Consider the following 19,669-nt stretch of genomic DNA (forward strand, 5'->3'; position numbering starts at 1 on the left):
GAAGTGGTCTGTGGTCACCACCTGCAAAACAACTCCTTTATTGGGGGTGTCTTGCTAATTGCCTATAATTCCCACCTGTTGTCTATTCCATTTGCACAACAGCATGTGAAATTGATTGTCAATCAGTGTTGCTTCCTAAGTGGACAGTTTGATTTCACAGAAGTGTGATTGACTAGGAGTAACATTGTGTTGTTTAAGTGTTCCCTTTATTTTTTTGAGCAGTGTATATATACTGTGTGTGTGTGTGTGTGTGTGTGTGTGTGTGTGTGTGTGTGTGTGTGTGTGTGTGTGTGTGTGTGTGTATATATTATATATACATATATATATATATATATATATATATATATACACACACACGCACACACACACTCTCACATCTTGACAAAGGGGTTAGACACCCCGAAACGTTGGTGTTTGTTGTTGTGATTTTCAATAAATTTTGTCCTCTTCAAGACCCCGAGTGCCACAGTCATTTTCGTCCTATAGCCACCATTCTTACTGTGGGCACCAGGGCATCTACACCACTGGAGGAGTGCCGGACTTTGCATATATATATATATATATATATATATTTATTTCGTCTGCCTGCCTCTTTATTGGAAGCCCCAATGTCTGAAGTGCCCCAGCCCCCCCCCCCCCCCATAGCCTTAATCCAGCTCTGTCTAATACTATCAGAATGTTGATGTTCTATGCCTTTAGTATTAGTTCTCCGATAGCTTTATCCTTATCAGTACCCATATCCCAGTTACCAATTTCTCTAATAGAGATAGTCAGTATTTGAAATGACATTAAGGGAAGAATTCAATTGTTATCGCACTCCCAATCTCAAGTCTAAAGTGACGGGAGATCGCGGGGCAATATTCAAATGCCTCCACGTATCGCGCTGATCGCGGCCATTACACTTACGTTTTCTCGCAAAGCACCTAAACCCAACTAATGTAATGGGCGTGGACATGAAAACACTCGTTTGGACGCCTAAACGGGTCCCTTTACATGCATTTTAGCTCGCTACCCCCGGGGTTAGTGAGCTGAAATGAACTTGTCGCGCCTGTCAGTAGCAACATTAGAATAGCTGCTGGTGGGTGCGATCGCAAGAGGGGGGGGGGGGGGGGGCATTTTAATCTAGCCCTTAAAATCTGCTTGGTTGCTTTAGGCAACTACTACACTTTGGTGGTCATTCCGAGTTGATCACAGCCAGCAACTTTTTGCTGCTGCTATCAACTAGTACACACCTATGGGGGAGTGTATTTTAGCTTAGCAGGGTTGCAATCGCTTGTGCAGCCCTGCTAAGCTAAAAAAAATTCAAGCAAAAGAAGACCAGCCCTATACCTACTGGTGTGACGATCCCTGCGATGCTGGAAACGGCTTTGACATCAGACATCCGCCCTCCGTTCTCCTGGACACGCCTGCGTTCTCCTTACCACTCCCCGAAAACGGCAGCCAACGGTCCGGATCTGCCCTGGAATGCCTTCTTCCTGTCAATCTTCTTTGCGGTCGGGTCTGTGACCGCTTCCTTCGTTAGCCGCAACGTAGCCCAGCGACCCCTGTGGCCAGGCAACGCCGCGCATGCACACGGCGGCCGCCGTGCATGCGCATTCCGTACCCGTTCGCACTGCAGCGATAAACCGCTGCGTGCGAACGGGTCGGAATGACCCCCTTTATCTCTCTGCAAGGCTTGATAACCCTCTCCTACAGTGCCTAGTATAAACAGTAACCAAAGCACACCACATTACATTTTGGCTCAGGTTCTTGAGTATAGACTTCTGATAAGGTACAGTAAAGTGCTCAATTTATGTATTCTTGGAGACTTGCCTGGATGGCTATTGGCACAAGTTGATCTTGAGGATTCTTCCACAGTAGACACATAGGGGCAGCAATGTATTGTTGCTTTCCATTAACAGAATTATTGGCAGGGACCCCAATCATAATCTTATAATCAGCCAGGAAGATGTTACCGTCCTGCAAGACATAAGGACCAGTTTATTGTAATGTACAGATGTGTCAACTTACATCTAGCCTCCTGGCACATTAAACAGCCCTTCTAGTCCCAGCATGCTGTGCTGTGACTCAGTAGAGCCGAGCGTCTTTTGGTGCAACTTTTTCCATTAAAATATATCTAATTAGCATCGCTTATGAGGATAAGATGCACAAGCTACTTATGCTGATTAAAATTATAAGCAGCATGCCTATATTCTGTGTGTGCGACCACGGCTGTATCTGCATATGCTACGCTACAATGTTTGCCTAGAAAGTAAACAGTGTTCCTAGAAAACACTGTAATGTAGCATTTAGTATGCAGATACAGGTGCTGACGCACACAAATTATAGGCATGCCACATCATATTTTAATCAGTAGAGTTTGCTTTTGCGTCTTATTTCACACAGTCATGCAAATAAGATGCATTTTTTGTAAAAAAAAAAAAAAGATGCCTGAAGTTACACGGGGTCTGTCAGCTCACTCACGCCACACATCTCCCGCTGAGTGGAGGACTGAGGCAAAATGTATGAGGACAGAATTGTATGTGGGTTTTAATGGATAGGTTGATGCGCTACAGTAACTAAAAGAATAAATGGGATAGGTAGAATGTTTCATGGTCATTAATTATAAATGACAGACAAACACGGGTTAACCCATATACTCTATTGCCCTACCTCTACTTCTTTCTGAAGACTGGTCATGGTCCCTAGAGATGAAGCCACCATGTTTTCACCAACTGGGAAGTTCTCGGGGATTTTGGAGCATTTCTTGATTATCATAGGGTTAGTTCCATTCAGATATTGGCTTCCGAAGAAATAATCCTCTTTCCATAGCTCAGCCACAACATCTGGGGATAAAAGACTTGAGATCCAGGAACATTTTATGCAGTTACCATGCACAGTGTGAGTGGAGGGACTTAGGGCCTAATTCAGCAAATTTGTTAGCAAATGGGCAAAACCATGGGCTTAATTCAGACCTGACCGCTGCTGTGCGTTTTCGCACAGCAGGCGATCAGGTGTGAACTGCGCAGGCACCGCAGTCCACCGGCGCATGCCAGAGATTCTATCAGCATCTCAGCCCAGCGATCGACTCTGCCTGATTGACAGGCAGAGGCGTACGCTGAGCGGGAGGGGGCGGGCCGGCGGCGTTGGGACGCCGTTTTGGGGGCCGCGGTCCGGGCAACGCAGGCACGCCCGAACCATGTGGGGGGCGTTCCCTGACTGCGCGCACACGGGGGGGGGGGGGGGGGGGGGGGGGGCGGCCGGGGTGGCTGCGCTGGTAGGGAGCTACTCTTCAGGTACAAAAGCATCACCACCGAGCATTGCTTTTGTACCTGTGATAAGGCCAGACATGCGGGGCGTCCCCTTGCATGTTAGGGTGGTTGATCGTAGCCATGCTAAATTTTGCACAGCTACGATCAGGTCTGAATTAGGCCCCATGTGCACTGCAGAGGGGGGTAGATATAACATGTGCAGTGTAAGTTAGATTTGAGTGTGGTGTGTTCAAACTGAAATCTTAATTGCAGTGTAAAAATAAAGCAGCCAGTATTTACCCTGCACAGAAACAATATAACCCACCAAAATCTAACTCTCTCTGCACATGTTATATCTGCTCCCCCCTACAGTGCACATGGTTTTGCCCATTTGCTAACAAATGTGCTGCTGCAATCAGATCTGAATTAAGCCCTAAGGGGGTCATTCCGAGTTGTTCGCTCGCTAGCAGATTTTAGCAGCATTGCACACGCTAGGCCGCCGCCCTCTGGGAGTGTATCTTAGCTTAGCAGAATTGCGAACGAAAGATTAGCAGAATTGCGAATAGAAAATTCTTAGCAGTTTCTGAGTAGCTTGAGACTCACTCCTACACTGCGATCAGCTCAGCCCGTTTCGTTCCTGGTTTGACGTCACAAACACGCCCTGCGTTCGGCCAGCGACTCCCCCGTTTCTCCAGACACTCCCGCATTTTATCCTGGCACGCCTGCGTTTTTCCTCACACTCCCAGAAAACGGTCAGTTTCCACCCAGAAACACCCACTTCCTGTCAATCACACTCCGATCACTTCAACAATGAAAATTCTTTATTCGGACGTGAGTAAATCTACTAAGTTTTGAGCTAAAATACTTAGCGCATGCGCACTGCATAGCATGCGCATTTTCGCCTTAATCGCTCCGTTGCGAAAATCGGCAACGAGCGAACAACTCGGAATGACCCCCTAAATTGGTTCTTGTATGTTGAAAATGCAGATTATCTCAAAAGATAAGAGACAATTAATCATGAATCAAGATGAACCTGACAAACCTTCATTAGGCCATTTGCTCCATGTCTTATACCCCTTTTCCACCTAGAAGCACGGGTCGCAGCCGGGAGCCTGACACGGGAGCTACCCAGCTGCGGCCCGTGCTCAGCCCCCTTTCCCACTACACTCACCAACCCGGCATATTGCCGGGTTGGTGACGCTGCTGGCGACGCGGCAGGGGCGGCACTGGGAGATCACATGAACTCCCAGTGCCGCCCTTCCATACACTGTGAACGGGAGCCGTGTCGCATCGACACGGCTTCCGTTTACACTGCACAGCTTACCGGACTGAACTTGTGTTCAACCGGGTAAGCTAGTCGGGTAGGATTCATGGATCAAGTGATCCGGGTTTTTGCAGAGGGACCCTTTTCCACTAGCAGAAAACACGGGTAAATGCGCGCCCCCGTGCATTTACCCGTGTTTTTTGAGCTAATGGAAAAGGGGTATCAGTGGTGATTACCAGGTCCAGCTCATCCTTAACATTTCATTTGCCAACATTACATATTACACATATTATTCTTGTGATACCCATTATGGGAAAGTAGTTTAGCATTTAAGTAAATAAATAAGCATATTTTGCAGAAGATCACTGGGCTTTTAGTTCCACAGGGGGTACACACTAGTCTTGCAAAGTCAAGAAATCTAGACATACCAGAAATTTTTGAGTTTTGAAGGGACAACATATATCTGATGTCGTCTATATCATTCCAAGATTCCTTACAGGTTGTGAAGCCTTCCATCTTCATTTCATAATTTCTGTGAGAGAAAGCACAATGACATCAATGATCCACAAACACTAATGTGTGGATAGATGCCTGATCTATACCAAGTGGGAAGAACTGGAAGGGAGATTGTCATAGATCACTTTTACTTTTTGGACCAAGAGGCCCATCATAATTTACTTCATCCTATCCATTCCGGAAAATAAAATTACAGCAAGCTATGGCCAACTAAGTTTGACACTTACAAATTAGTGCAAATCTGTTGTATGACTGCAATTATAGACTGCTGCATCAGTATGCCTCCAGGAAGTTACAGTATGTTACATAAAGCTTACTATACAAATCTAGTTCCACTAAACTAATAGTGTCAATCTTTGCCATTATGTTGAATATAACAGACAGATTGAAGAGTTTGATGAGTATAGGTGATTGTCAAAAAAACAAAGGGATATAATACACGTGTCCTCATACACCTAGCGTCTGGGCGCCATATAGAAAGATGTCCGGTGCAACGGAAACTCTTCAAAATGAGTAATGAGAAAAGAGAGCATAACAATTTAAGGAAGTCGTACCACTTCCATCATGGAGGAGGGACGATGTAAATGAACAAAGAAGGCAGAGAAAGATCAAATTAAGGATAATCTAAGTAAAAAAGATAGAGTGGCTTTAAAAAATGTTTACTTTGACCCTGATACTATAATAAAGCAGGCAGAAAAAGGTCGAACCCTAATTCTTTTGAATACAACAGATTATATAAAAGAGGACAATTGCCAGTTGGAAGATAATGAGTTTGATACTAAATTACAAACCAATCCGATAGGGCTATTAAAAAATTATTTGAAAAATATGGTATATTAGGCTGCTACAGATGGTGTGAATTTAAAGAACATTTCTAAACTCTCTATATCCTGTAGTACCCATATTTTATTACCTCCCAAAGATTCATAAATCTTTAGTCAAACCCCCAGGGAGAGCCATAATATCGGGGGTGGGGTCTATGACTAACAATTTGTCAGCTTATGTTGATAGTTTTTGGACTTTGAAATCTTTTATTAAAGATACAACACATTTCCTAAATCTAGTTCAGGGTATAGAATGAAAATCTATGTATAACTTTATTCAGAGCCAGCCCAAGGCATTGGCAAACTAGGCAATTGCCTAGGGCATCTGGTGTGCCTAGGGGCACAAGCAGCTTCTGCTAATTAAAATGATATGCAGCATGCCTATATTCTGTGTGTAGCATTTTGTATGCAGATACAGTCACAGTCACACACAGTATATAGGCATGCCACATAGCAATGCAAATAAGATGCATTTTCATAAAAATAGGCACCCAACGTTAGCAGAGCTGCCAGATGACTCACGCCATTAACTATATGTGTCATTATGTGTATAAGGGAATTAATAATGTGTAACATATGTGTAAGGGGCACTATGTGTGTCATTATGTGTATAAGGGCACTAATAATGTGCGGCATATGTGTAAGGGACATTATGTGTGTCATTATGTGTATAAGGGCATTAACAATGTGTGGCATATGTGTAAGGGAAGTTATGTGTATAAGGGCATTAATAAGGGTTGGCATAATGTGTAAGGTGCATTATGTTTATAAGGACATTAATAATGTGTGTCATATGTGTAAGGGGCATTACTGTGTGGCATTATGTGTATTAATGCATTACCAATGTGTGGCATTATGTGTATAAGGTGCTCTACTGTGTGGCGTAACGTATAGAAAGGGCACTACTCTGTGGTGTAATGAGAATAAAGAACAATATGGTGTGGTGTAATGTGAATAAGGAGCAATTCAGTGTGATGTTATGTGAATAAGGGGCACTACTGTGAGGAGTAACGTATATAAGGTAAAGTTGTACTACTGTGCTATGTAATGTGAATAAGGGACTCTGTCGCATTATAAATTGTGAATAAAGTTGCACTACTGTGAGGCATAAGTTGAATTGGGGGTACTATTGTGTGGCCATGCCCCTTGCCAGCAAAAACACATACCTTTTTGGGCTGTGCGCCGAATGTGCACACGTTTCTTATTTAAATTACAGGGGGGGGGAAACGACTGCTATGGGTGGGGGGTGATGGTGCTGGGAAAGGGGTGCAGGGTCAGAGGCGGAACTAGAGGTGGTGCTAGGGGGCACCAGACAAAATCTTTCCTAGGGCATCATATTGGTTAGGGCCGGCTCTGACTTTATTACTTGTGATGTAGAATCACTATATTCAAACATCAATCACATATTGGGTATACAGGCAGTAGATTATTATTTGTCACATGATAGCACTATTACTGAAACAACAAGAACATTTATTTTATCATCCATTGAGTTTATTTTAAATCTTAATTATTTTCTCTTATGTCTTAGAGGATGCTGGGGTCCACATTAGTACCATGGGGTATAGACGGGTCCACCAGGAGCCATTGGCACTTTAAGAGTTTGAGAGTGTGGGCTGGCTCCTCGCTCTACCAGACTCAGTTTAGAAAATGTGCCTGGAGGAGCCGGTCACAGCTAGGGGAGCTCTCCTGAGCTTTTCTAGTAAAAGTTATATTTAGAGTTTGTTTTTTTACAGGAGGCTGTTGGCAACAGCCTGCCTGCAGCGAGGGACTAAGGGGGGGGGAGCAGTGTGCGCCCTGCGGGGTCTGAGCCACTGTCTCCGCTGACTGGACACTGAGCTCCAGAGGGGTCTGATCGGTCTCCACCACAGGGGAACCGCTCGCCACAGCAGCATGCCGCCAACCCCTTACAGAGCTGAAGAAGTGGTGAGTGAGTCACCGACCCCACTAGGAAGCGGGGGGCCGGTTTGAAGATGGCGGCAAACGGGAGGGAGCGCAGTATTAACTGCACTCCAGGAAGGTACCAGGGGGTTGTAGAAGGGAGGGGAGGCTGCAATTAGACTGTGTGTCCTATTAAGGAGCACAGTCACCGCTAACAAGGGGTCTTACTTTGCTAGAAAGCGCTGCGTGTTGGGTTGGCTCCAATCTCTGTCTCTCTCTTGCCGTTCTTGGAGGGGAAACTCTGCCTGCCCCCGTGTGTGTGTGTGTGTGTGTGTGTGTGTGTGTGTGTGTGTGTGTGTGTGTGTGTGTGTGTGTGGAGTGTTTGGTGGTCTCCTTTAGCTATGTACAAGGATACTGTGTCATATGCTGCAGAGAATTTATCCTCCCAGGATGATCCCATTCCATGTAATCAGGATAGCACTGGTTTAGCACATATACCAGCAAGGGAACCAGAGTGGTTTTCCTATATCAAAACTTGGATTTCTCAGATTTCTGACAGGGTTGCTAGTAATGAATCTGCAACCCAGGTATTACAGAGCTCTATGGCTGTATGGCCCATGTCTGCTACCTCAGGACACCCCGCTATATACCCCCACAAACGTGCGCTGGTGCATGTCACACAAGACGACACGGATACCGATTCTGACACTACAGATGGTGATGGGGATGTGTTGCGGGGGTCCGCACCTCTTGCAAGGGTGGTGCAATTGTTGATAGAGGCTATCAGGGATGTGTTAAATGTTAATGATACCGCACCTGAGCAGGATGAGGAGGCTTTTTTCACTGAAAACAAGAAAGCCTCGCTAACCTTCCCTGCGTCAAAGGAGCTGAATACTATATTTGAAAAAGCATGGGTTAACCCTGAAAAGAAGTTTCAGATCCCTAAGAGGGTTCTGGTGGCCTTTCCTTTCCCTGAGGATAGGAAAAAGTGGGAAAACTTGCCGATTGTTGACGCATCTGTATCCAGACTCTCAAAAAAGGTGGTTTTACCTGTTCCGGGATCTACCGCCTTAAAGGAGCCGGATGCATGGATTGCAAAGGCAATAGTGAAGTGGTCGGCTACCTTGCTTGAGGATTGGGATACGATGGATAGGGATGACGTTGCATTATATTTACGCAACATACATGATTCTGCAGGTTTTATGGTAGAATCCATGAAAGACCTGGGTTCCATGGCTGCGGGAATTTCTTCCATGTCTGTTTCAGCTCGTTGGGGACTGTGGCTGCGCTAGTGGTCGGCCGACGCGGAATCCAGAAGGAGCGTGGAGTCACTACCCTATACAGGTCAGGCTCTCTTTGGGGAAGCTCTTGACGCGTGGATATCCACCGCTACAGCGGGTAAGTCTCCGTTTCTTCCCTCAGCAGCACCTGCTCTGAAGAAATCCTTCTCCTCGGCTGCACAGCAGTCCTTTCGGCCTAACAAGCCTAGAAAGGCCAGATCATCCAATACCTTCTTTAGGGGAGGTAGGGTTAAGTCCAAGAAATGTGCTGCTGCAGGTTCCCAAGAACAAAAGCCTGCTTCAGGTACCCCAAAGTCCTCCGCATGACGGTGGACTATACGGCCCGGTGGCGGGACCTGTGGGAGCGAGACTCAGTCAGTTCAGTCATGTCTGGGTATCGTCCGGCCTGGATCCCTGGGAAGTAGATATTGTGTCTCATGGATACAGGCTGGAATTTCAAAGTCTCCCTCCTCATCATTTTTTCAAGTCGGGCTTACCAACTCTGTTGGATGACAGCGCAGTGCTTCAAGACGCTATCCAAAAGCTGGTGGAGGCACAGGTCATTGTGCCAGTGCCACCTCACATGCTGACCAAGGGTTACTATTCAAACCTTTTCGTGGTAACGAAACCGGATTGTTCGGTCAGGCCCATTCTGAACCTAACATCATTGAACCGCTTTCTAAAGGAGTTCAAGATGGAGTCTCTCAGGGCGGTGATATTAGGTCTGAAAGAGGGGGAATTTCTGGTATCACTAGATATCAAGGATGCATACCATCACATTCCGATCTGGCTGCTGCATCAGGCTTATCTCCGCTTCGCATTGCTGGACTGTCATTTTCAGTTCCAGGCCCTGCCATTCGGCCTCTCCACAGCACCAAGGGTGTTTACCAAGGTGATGGGGGAAATGATGATACTACTCCGCAAGCAGGGTGTGAACATCATTCCTTATCTGGACGATCTCCTGATAAAGGCATCGTCCAAGGAGAAGCTGCTGCAGTCCATTGTTCTAATGACGCGACTGCTCCAGAGTCACGGTTAGATTCAGAATTTTCCAAAGTCACATTTGGAACCAACCCAGAGATTGGCATTTCTGGGAATGATCCTGGATACGGAAGTGCAGAGGGTGTTTCTTCTGCGGGACAAGGCGTTGGTGATCCAATCCATGGTCCGGGATGTCCTGAAGCCACCCCGGGTGTCAGTTCATCAATGCATTCGCCTATTGGGAAAGATGGTGGCCTCTTACGAGGCTCTCCAGTATGGGAGGTTCCATGTTCAAACCTTCCAACTGGATCTCCTGGACAAGAGATCGGGTTCTCACCTCCACATGCATCAGAGAATTTGTCACCAAGGGCAAGGATCTCAATTGCCTCACCTCCTGGAAGGCCGCAGGTTCGGAATTCAGGTTTGGGTCCTGCTAACAAAGGATGCGAGCCTCCGGGGCTGGGGAGCAGTCACTCAAGAGGTGACCTTCCAAGGACGGTGGTCAAGCCTGGAAACCGGCCTGCCCATCAACATTCTGGAACTAAGAGCAACGGTCTTCTTCAGGCGGCCCCTCTTCTAAGAAACCGGGCCATTCAAGTTCAGTTGGACAACGTAACAACAGTGGCTTACATAAACCGACAGGGCGGAACGAAGAGCAGAGCGGCGATGTCAGTGGTGACAAGAATACTCCTCTGGACAGAAAAGCACGCATTGGCCCTGTCAGCCATCTTCATTCCGGGAGTAGACAACTGGGAAGCAGACTTCCTCAGCAGAGATGATCTCCATCCAGGAGAGTGAGGACTCCATCCGGAGGTGTTCAAGGAAGTACTGTAACAGATCTTTGGGGTCTTCCCCAAATAGACATGATGACCTCTCGTCTCAACAAGAAGCTTCAACGTTATTGTTTCAGGTTGAGGGACCCATAGGCAGTGGCAGTGGACGCCCTGGTGTGTCCGTGGGTGTTCCAGTCAGTGTACGTGTTTCCACCACTCCCACTCATCCCAAGAATCCTAAAGCTCATAAGGAGAACAAAGGTTCAAGCGATCCTCATGGCCCCAGACTGGCCAAGAAGGGCTTGGTACGCGGACCTTCTAAATCTACTGCAAGAAGAGTCGAGGCCTCTTCCTCTTCGGGAGGACCTGCTGTAGCAGGGGCCGTTCACCTATCAAGTCTTACCGGGACTAGGTTTGACGGCATGGAAGTTGAGTGCCTGATTCTTGCTCGGAAGGGCATTCCGAAGAAGGTTATTCCTACCCTCATACAGGCTAGGAAAGGGGTAACTTCTAAACATTACCATCATATTTGGAAGAAATATGTCTCTTGGTGCGAGTCCAAGAAGTTTCCTACTGTGGAGTTTCAACTGGGACATTTCCTCCTCTGATTTTGGGATCTGTAAAGGTCCATATTTCAGCCCTATCCATTTTCTTTCAGAAACAATTGGCTGCCCTTCCTGAGGTTCAGACTTTTTTGAAGGGAGTTCTGCATTTCCAACCTCCCTTTGTACCGCCTACAACGCCTTGGGACCTTAACATGGTGTTGCATTTCCTCCAGTCGGATTGGTTTGAACCTCTACAGGAGGTAAAAGTCAAATTTCTTACATGGAAGGCGGTCACTTTGTTGGCCTTGGCTTCTGCTAGACGTGTGTCCGAACTGGGAGCTTTATCATGTAAAAGCCCTCACTTATTCTTCCATGAAGATAGAGCTGAGCTCCGGACTCATCAGCAGTTTCTTCCGAAGGTTGTGTCGGCATTCCATATCAACCAACCTATTGTGGTGCCAGTGGCTACTGACTCCTCAATTACTTCAAAGTCCTTGGATGTTGTAAGGGCTCTGAAGATATATGTGTAGAGAACTTCTCGTCACAGAAAGTCGGACTCTCTGTTTGTCCTCTATGATCCCAAGAAAATTGGGTGTCCTGCTTCTAAGCAGACTATTTCTCGCTGGATTAGGTTCACTATCCAGCACGCTTATTCTACGGCAGGACTGCCGTGTCCAAAATCTGTTACGGCCCACTTTACTCATAAAGTGGGGTCTTCCTGGGCGGCTGCCCGGGGTGTCTCGGCATTGGAACTTTGCCGAGCTGCAACTTGGTCTGGGTCGAACACGTTTGCAAAGTTTTATAAGTTCGATACTTTGGCTGCTGATGATCTGAAGTTCAGTCAATCAGTTCTGCAGGAGCCTCCGTGCTCTCCCTCACGTTCTGGGAGCTTTGGTACATCCCCATGATACTAATGTGCACCCCAGCATCCTCTAGGACGTAAGAGAAAATAGGATTTTGGTACCTACCAGTAAATCCTTTTCTCGTAGTCCATAGAGGATGCTGGGCGCCCGCCCAGCGCTTCGTTTTCCTGCAGTTGTTATTTGGTTCAGTACAACTTCGCTTTAGTTGAGTACTGCTTTGTTACTTGGTAAGTAATGTTTCAGCTGTTGCTGAGTAGTTCAAGCTAGTTGACTTGACGTGCCTTGTATGTGTGAGCTGGTGTGAATCTCACCACTGTCTGTGTAATATCCTTCTCTCGAAGTAAGTCGTCTCCTCGGGCACAGTTTCTAGACTGAGTCTGGTAGGAGGGGCATAGAGGGAGGAGCCAGCCCACACTCTCAAACTCTTCAAGTGCCAATGGCTCCTGGTGGACCCGTCTATACCCCATGGTACTAATGTGGACCCCAGCATCCTCTACGGACTACGAGAAAAGGATTTACCGGTATGTACCAAAATCCTATTTTTTATTTAACTCACAATATTATTTACAAACACAGGGGACCGCTATGGGGACCAGGTTCTCACTGAGTTTTGCTAACTTCTTCATGGGTAGGTTTGAGGAGGAATACATCTGGGGGGAACTTGGGGGCAAGTCTGATCCTCTGTGGATGGTTTATAGATGATTTATTTATTGTTTGGCAAGGTGAGACTGATTCTATACAAAATCTTATTGGTAGTTTCAACCACAATAATTATTGGTTGTGGTTCACCAGTATAGTACACTAATCACAGATTACTTTCTTGGATATCACACTTATGGCAGCCGATAATAAGATAATAACACAGACATACAGATGTAGCCACATTCATCATTGCTACATCTGGGTGCTACGTGCACTCCCTGCATGGTTAGGTGTGCCCGCGCTTAGCCACGCTGAGCTGCATGTTCTGCTGCCCCACTCAAAATGAAAGGGGTGTGTGCGCATCTATGGTGCATGTGCACCTTAGACACAAATGTGTTCATGGCAAATGAGGCATGAATGCGCCTAGATGTAGTCACGGTAAGCTTGGCTGCATCTGTATATCAAAAAAGTTCATCAAAATAGGCATTTGAATTATGCTAGTAATCACCACAGACAGTGGAAAAATAATGCCCCGAAGAGACAAATCCTAAGAGTAAGGCGGAACCGTTCATTATTTGAAACATTTCAGAAACAGGCAAAGTCTTTATATGACTCTTTTAGAGATCAGGGTTACCCAATCAATGTATTAGATCAAGCATCAGAAGATGTGATCAAGATTGATAGGATGACCTGTTGACAGGGAAAAGAATAGAAAAACTAGATTAAAACAGTATAAAACTGTTATTTGTGACCCAATTTAACACTAAAGCTTATGCTATTTGAACTATTATTATAAATAATTTCCATCTTCTTAGGTTAGAAGATGGTTTAGTAAAGACAGGAGTGTCAGATGATAGAGTAATATTTAAGAAAGGAGAATTTGAAGTTAAAATTGATCCCAAGTTTCTTTAGAAAATAGAAACAAAGTAATGGAGGGGATCAGGTAGATACATGGATCCCACAGGGACCTAATGGCTTCTATCAATGTGGGAAAACAGGATGTTTTACGTGTAAGTGTACAAGAAAGAAAGACTGTTTTTTGTTCTTTTGGACGGAATTTACTAAGATGGCGGTAACATTCTGCCACATTAAGCATTGATACCTATCGCATATGTACCAGGGACGTGCAGTGGGGGAGGCTTCCCCTGCCATTAATGATTAAAATAATACAAAGAAGATACTTACAGTATGACACATTCTTTGTCATAAGTATCTGCTTCATATTATTTTAAGCATTTTGACTTCTAAATTGACTTTGGGAGGCACTGATAGTGGTGCCTCCCATAGTCAGTGGGACAGGGGACTAAGTGGGGGGGCAAGGCCATGCTGTGGGCTATAAAAGCCCGTTGCAAATAAATGCCTCTGTCAGTGAGAAGGGATGTGATTGGCCAGCGGATCCATCACTGGATCCTCTGTCAATCATCACTGGGTGGGTGCGGGCAAATGCGGCGGCGGCAGCGGTGCAGACGTTGGCGGCGGTGCGGACGTTAACGGTGGTGGAGGTGCAGGCGTTAGCGCCAGTTCTGGATCTGAGAGGATCCAGTCCCTGTCTGCAATTCACAATTTTGAGTTTGGCATTGGTGCCAAATTTAAAAAATGGCGCTGAGGCTGAGAAATTTAAGATGGCCGCTGCGAGCCTATCACGTCTCGCCTCATCATCGCATCATCGGCCCGCCCCTTCTGGCTGACTTATAAGTCAGAGCGAGGGAGCGGCTGCCAGTCCGACGGCGGAGGAGGAGCAGAGAAGAGCTCCTAAAGCCAGAAGACGCTGTGGAAGTCCTGGATGGGCGGCAGCCACGCAAAAGAGCTTAACAGCTGCCGCCCACCAGGTAAAGATGCTTGGAAGCCCTAGGGAGGCGGCAGCCATGCAAAAGAGCTGCCCAAAGGCCGATGCCCACCCAGGTGAAGACAGAAGATGCTGGGAAGCCCAGGGGAGGCGGCGCCCCCCCAGGTGAAGACAGAAGACTTCAGAAGTCCTGGGAAGGTGGTCATGCAAAAGAGCTGGCCAAAGGCCGCCGCTCCCCAGGTGAAGAACCTGTACAATAAACTTTTTTTTTTTTAAAGTGTTGTGTATTTATTATAATATTTTCTTTACAGTAGGCACTTTATGTCCGGGCATGAGGACACTTGTGGTTCTCCAAGTGCCGGCATGCTGGGGCAGGCTTGCTGGGACCTGTAGGCCACCTGTAAAGAACAATATTAGCATGGCATGAACCTGACACCCACCGCCACCAAGAATACAGGGCATAGCACTGGGCTTTCAGCCCAGTGCTGGTTGTTGATCGGGAGGGGGGACCCCAATCAATTTTTCTGGGGTCCCCACTTTCCATGGAATTTCAGCCCTGGGCTGACTGGTTTGGGGGGAGTTTAATGTGATGGCAGGGAGACCCCATACCGAGTGTCTCCCCTGCTATGGCATTACTCCCCCTGGCTGGTTCAGCCTGGTGCTGGTTTTTGTTAAATATGGAGAACCCAATATTGTGGGGGCTAGTGAATTATCCAGTGCCTCCCCAGATATAGACCTCACCACACGTCACTGATATGTACTAAAATATGTGATAAGTATCGCAATGCGTTAAGAGCTGCCTCCTGTAGGGGGCTCTGTCACCTCCTAGCCCTGGGAGGTGACGTCTGTAGTCAGTCCCAGGTCCCTCCTCCCTGTAGCTAGCTTTCTTTCTGGGGCAGGAGGAGGCTGGGATCCGGGACTGTGATGGGGAGGCAAGCCTGCAGTCAGGTATGCGGGGTTGGCGTGAACGGCACTGAGCGGCGGAGGTGGCAGGATGTGGCGGGATGCAGTAAGAAACCAATAGGCTTCTATAGTGTATCGCCATAAAAAGGTGGCGATACCCTCTGCAGCGATAAGTAGCCGGATAGGTCTTAGGGGGTAATTCAGAGTTGATCGAAGCAGCAAGTTTGTTAGCAGTTGGGCAAAACCATGTGCACTGCGGGGGGGAAGGGGGGCAGATATAACATGTGTAGAGAGAGTTAGATTTGGGTGGGGTGTGATCAAGCTGAAATCTAAACTGCAGTGTAAAAATAAAGCAGCCAGTATTTACCCTGCACAGAAACAAAATAACCCACCAACTCTAACTCTCTCTGCACATGTTACATCAGCCACCCCTGCAGTGCACATGGTTTTGCCCAACTGCTAACAAATTTGCTGCTGTGATCAACTCTGAATTAACCCCTTAGTACATTTGAAAATGCGGTAAAAAACCCAAAAATGGGTATTTTACCGCATTTTTCCTTTAGTAAATCCCTCATTTTGCGTCTAAGGACACAATTTAATATAAAAAGTTTTATTAACTGTAGATCCGACTTTGCAGTCTATTTAATGGATCGTGGTTGTGGGCTCCAATATGTAGGCCACACCACTAGACCTCTACATGTGCGGTTCATGGAGCATAAAATAAATATTCTGATGAACTCTAGGACTAACTCATTTTATAAACATGCTACTGACTGTCCAAAGGGCCTTATAGATAGGATTAAGAGAGTAGCAAGAGAATATATAGAAAAAAAATACTGCGGGGGGGGGGGGATAGATATTTGCTAAGTAGGCAAGAGGCTTTTTATAGCCTAAAAACATTGGGGGAAATTTACTAAGCTCCCGATTTTGACCGAGATGCCGTTTTTTCATCAAAGTGTCATCTCGGTAATTTACTAAACACTAATCACGGCAGAGATGAGGGCATTCGTAATTTTTTGCAAGTCCAAGTAAAAAATTACGAATGAATACACCATCGGTCAAAACGCGGCTGTTTAAGTATGAATCTCGGTCATTTACTAAGAAGTGCAAAGCAAAAAACAAACAAACACTGCCGTGAAAAATTACAACTCGTAAAAAAGTGCTAAAAAAAAACAGACCTTTTTTTTTTATTCGTGATTGGATAGGCATGCACGGATCCATGAGATCCGTGCATGTATATCAGTGGGAAGGGGTGGGAAAGTGCTTATTTTTTCAAAAAAAATTGCGTGGGGTCCCCCCTCCTAAGCATAACCAGCCTCGGGCTCTTTGAGCCGATCCTGGTTGCAGAAATATGGGAAAAAAAATGACAGGGGTTCCCCCATATTTAAGCAACCAGCATCGGGCTCTGCGCCTGGTCCTGGTCCCAAAAATACGGGGGACAAAAAGAGTAGGGGTCCCCCGTATTTTTAAAACCAGCACCGGGCTCCACTAGCTGGACAGATAATGCCACAGCCAGGGGTCACTTTTATATAGTGCCCTGCGGCCGTGGCATCAAAAATCCAACTAGTCACTCCTGGCCGGGGTACCCTGGGGGAGTGGGGACCCCTTCAATCAAGGGGTCCCCCCCCCCAGCCACCCAAGGGCCAGGGGTGAAGCCCGAGGCTGTCCCCCCCCATCCAATGGGCTGCGGATGGGGAGGCTGATAGCCTTTGTTGTAAAAGAAAAGATATTGTTTTTAGTAGCAGTACTACAAGGCCCAGCAAGCCTCCCCCGCATGCTGGTACTTGGAGAACCACAAGTACCAGCATGCGACGGAAAAACGGGCCCGCTGGTACCTGTAGTACTACTACTAAAAAAATACCCAAAAAAAGACAAGACACACACACCGTGAAAGTATAATTTTATTACATACATACACACATACATACATACTTACCTTAAGTTCCCACGCAGGTCGGTCCTCTTCTCCAGTAGAATCCAAGGGGTACCTGTTGAAGAAATTATACTCACGAGATCCAGGGGTCCAGGCTCCTCGGGAAATCCAGGGGTAATCCACGTACTTGAAAAAAATAACAAAACGGTGTCCCGACCACGAACTGAAAGGGGACCCATGTTTGCACATGGGTCACCTTTCCACGAATGCCAGAAACCCACTTTGACTTCTGTCTAAGTGGGTTTCTTCAGCCAATCAGGGAGCGCCACGTTGTAGCACTCTCCTGATCAGCTGTGTGCTCCTGTCCTCACTGACAGGCAGCACACGGCAGTGTTACAATGTAGCGCCTATGCGCTACATTGTAACCAATGATGGGAACTTTCTGCCCTGCGGTTGACCTAAAGTGACGTCACCGCTGAGCAAGAAAGTTCCCAGCATTGGTTACAATGGAGCGCATAGGCGCTACATTGTAACACTGCCGTGTGCTGCCTGTCAGTTAGGACAGGAGCACACAGCCGATCAGGAGAGTGCTACAACGTGGCACTCCCTGATTGGCTGAAGAAACCCACTTAGACATCAGTCAGAGTGGGTTTCTGGCAGTCGGAAAAAGGGGATCCATGTGCAAACATGGGTCCACTTTTAGTGCGTGGCTCGAGTGTCCGTTTTGTTATTTTTTTCAAGTACGTGGATTACACCTGGATTCCCCGAGGACCCTGGACCCCTGGATCTCGTGAGTATAATTTCTTCAACAGGTACCCCTTGGATTCTACTGGAGAAGAGGACCGACCTGCGTGGGAACATAAGGTAAGTATGTATGTATGTGTGTATGTATGTAATAAAATTATACTTTCACGGTGTGTGTGTCTTGTGTTTTTTTGGGTATTTTTTTAGTAGTAGTACTACAGGTACCAGCGGGCCCGTTTTTCCACCGCATGCTGGTACTTGTGGTTCTCCAAGTACCAGCATGCGGGGGAGGCTTGCTGGGACTTGTAGTACTGCTACTAAAAACAATATCTTTTCTTTGACAACAAAGGCTATCAGCCCCCCCATCCGCAGCCCATTGGATGGGGGGGGACAGCCTCGGGCTTCACCCCTGGCCCTTGGGTGGCTGGGGGGGGGGACCCCTTGATTGAAGGGGTCCCCACTCCCCCAGGGTACCCCGGCCAGGGGTGACTAGTTGGATTTTTGATGCCACGGCCGCAGGGCACTATATAAAAGTGACCCCCGGCTGTGGCATTATCTGTCCAGCTAGTGGAGCCCGGTGCTGGTTTTAAAAATACGGGGGACCCCTACTCTTTTTGTCCCCCGTATTTTTGGGACCAGGACCAGGCGCAGAGCCCGATGCTGGTTGCTTAAATATGGGGGAACCCCTGTCATTTTTTTTCCCATATTTCTGCAACCAGGATCGGCTCAAAGAGCCCGAGGCTGGTTATGCTTAGGAGGGGGGACCCCACGCAATTTTTATTTTAATATTTTGCAGTGTTTAATTTAAAAAAAACAAAAAAAATGAACCCCAGCACGGATCACACAGATCCGGCCGAGATTAATTGTAAAAAAGTCGGCAGTGTTTTGCTAATCACTGCCGTAAAAAAAAAAAAAAAAACACGAATGACATCGACATCGGAAGAAAAGAAAAACCCGAATACGACAGCTTAGTAAATCCATCGTAACAAATTCAAAAAGTTGCAGTTTTACACTTTCGATGTCATTCGTGATTGAACTTTGACCTGAAACGGGAAAATACGAATCTTAGTAAATTTACCCCATTGAGTCCAGAGGCTCGATTACACCATTGAATTAAATAGTTTCTAGGAACTGATCTCTATAGGAATATTATTTTTATAGGTGTATTTTATAGTTAATGTTCTGGCAACATGATGATTATTATTATCATTATTATTATATTGGCGATAGTTATTATAGTATATTGATGTTACTATAAAATGATATATGCCATTTTTAAATGTTACATTGTCACTGATAACTGCATTAAAATTAGAGATGTGCGGCGGGCACTTTTCATGTTTTGTGTTTTGGTTTTGGTTCTAATTAGAGATTTGCGGCTGTTACGTTCCTGATAGTGATGAGCACCGGAAATTTTTCGGGTTTTGTGTTTTGGTTTTGGGTTCGGTTCCGCGGCCGTGTTTTGGGTTCGAACGCGTTTTGGCAAAACCTCACCGAATTTTTTTTGTCGGATTCGGGTGTGTTTTGGATTCGGGTGTTTTTTTTTAAAAACCCTAAAAAACAG

General features: G+C 46.4%; 1 protein-coding gene across 1 annotated transcript in view; it reads right to left on the minus strand.

The window, feature by feature from the left end:
• Positions 1–19,669, minus strand: part of LOC135001480 (hydroperoxide isomerase ALOXE3-like) — a 225,206-nt gene that overhangs the window by 86,294 nt on the left and 119,243 nt on the right. Inside the window, exons 6-8 of the mRNA XM_063951585.1 lie at positions 4,923–5,026; positions 2,653–2,825; positions 1,813–1,959 (exon numbers count right to left, since the gene is read on the minus strand). Of these exons, the coding sequence (XP_063807655.1) occupies positions 1,813–1,959; positions 2,653–2,825; positions 4,923–5,026 (424 nt within the window). The remainder of the gene's footprint in view (positions 1–1,812; positions 1,960–2,652; positions 2,826–4,922; positions 5,027–19,669) is intronic.

The sequence above is a fragment of the Pseudophryne corroboree genome, chromosome 2 (assembly GCF_028390025.1).
Source record: "Pseudophryne corroboree isolate aPseCor3 chromosome 2, aPseCor3.hap2, whole genome shotgun sequence".
NCBI classification, from domain to species: Eukaryota; Metazoa; Chordata; class Amphibia; order Anura; family Myobatrachidae; genus Pseudophryne; species Pseudophryne corroboree.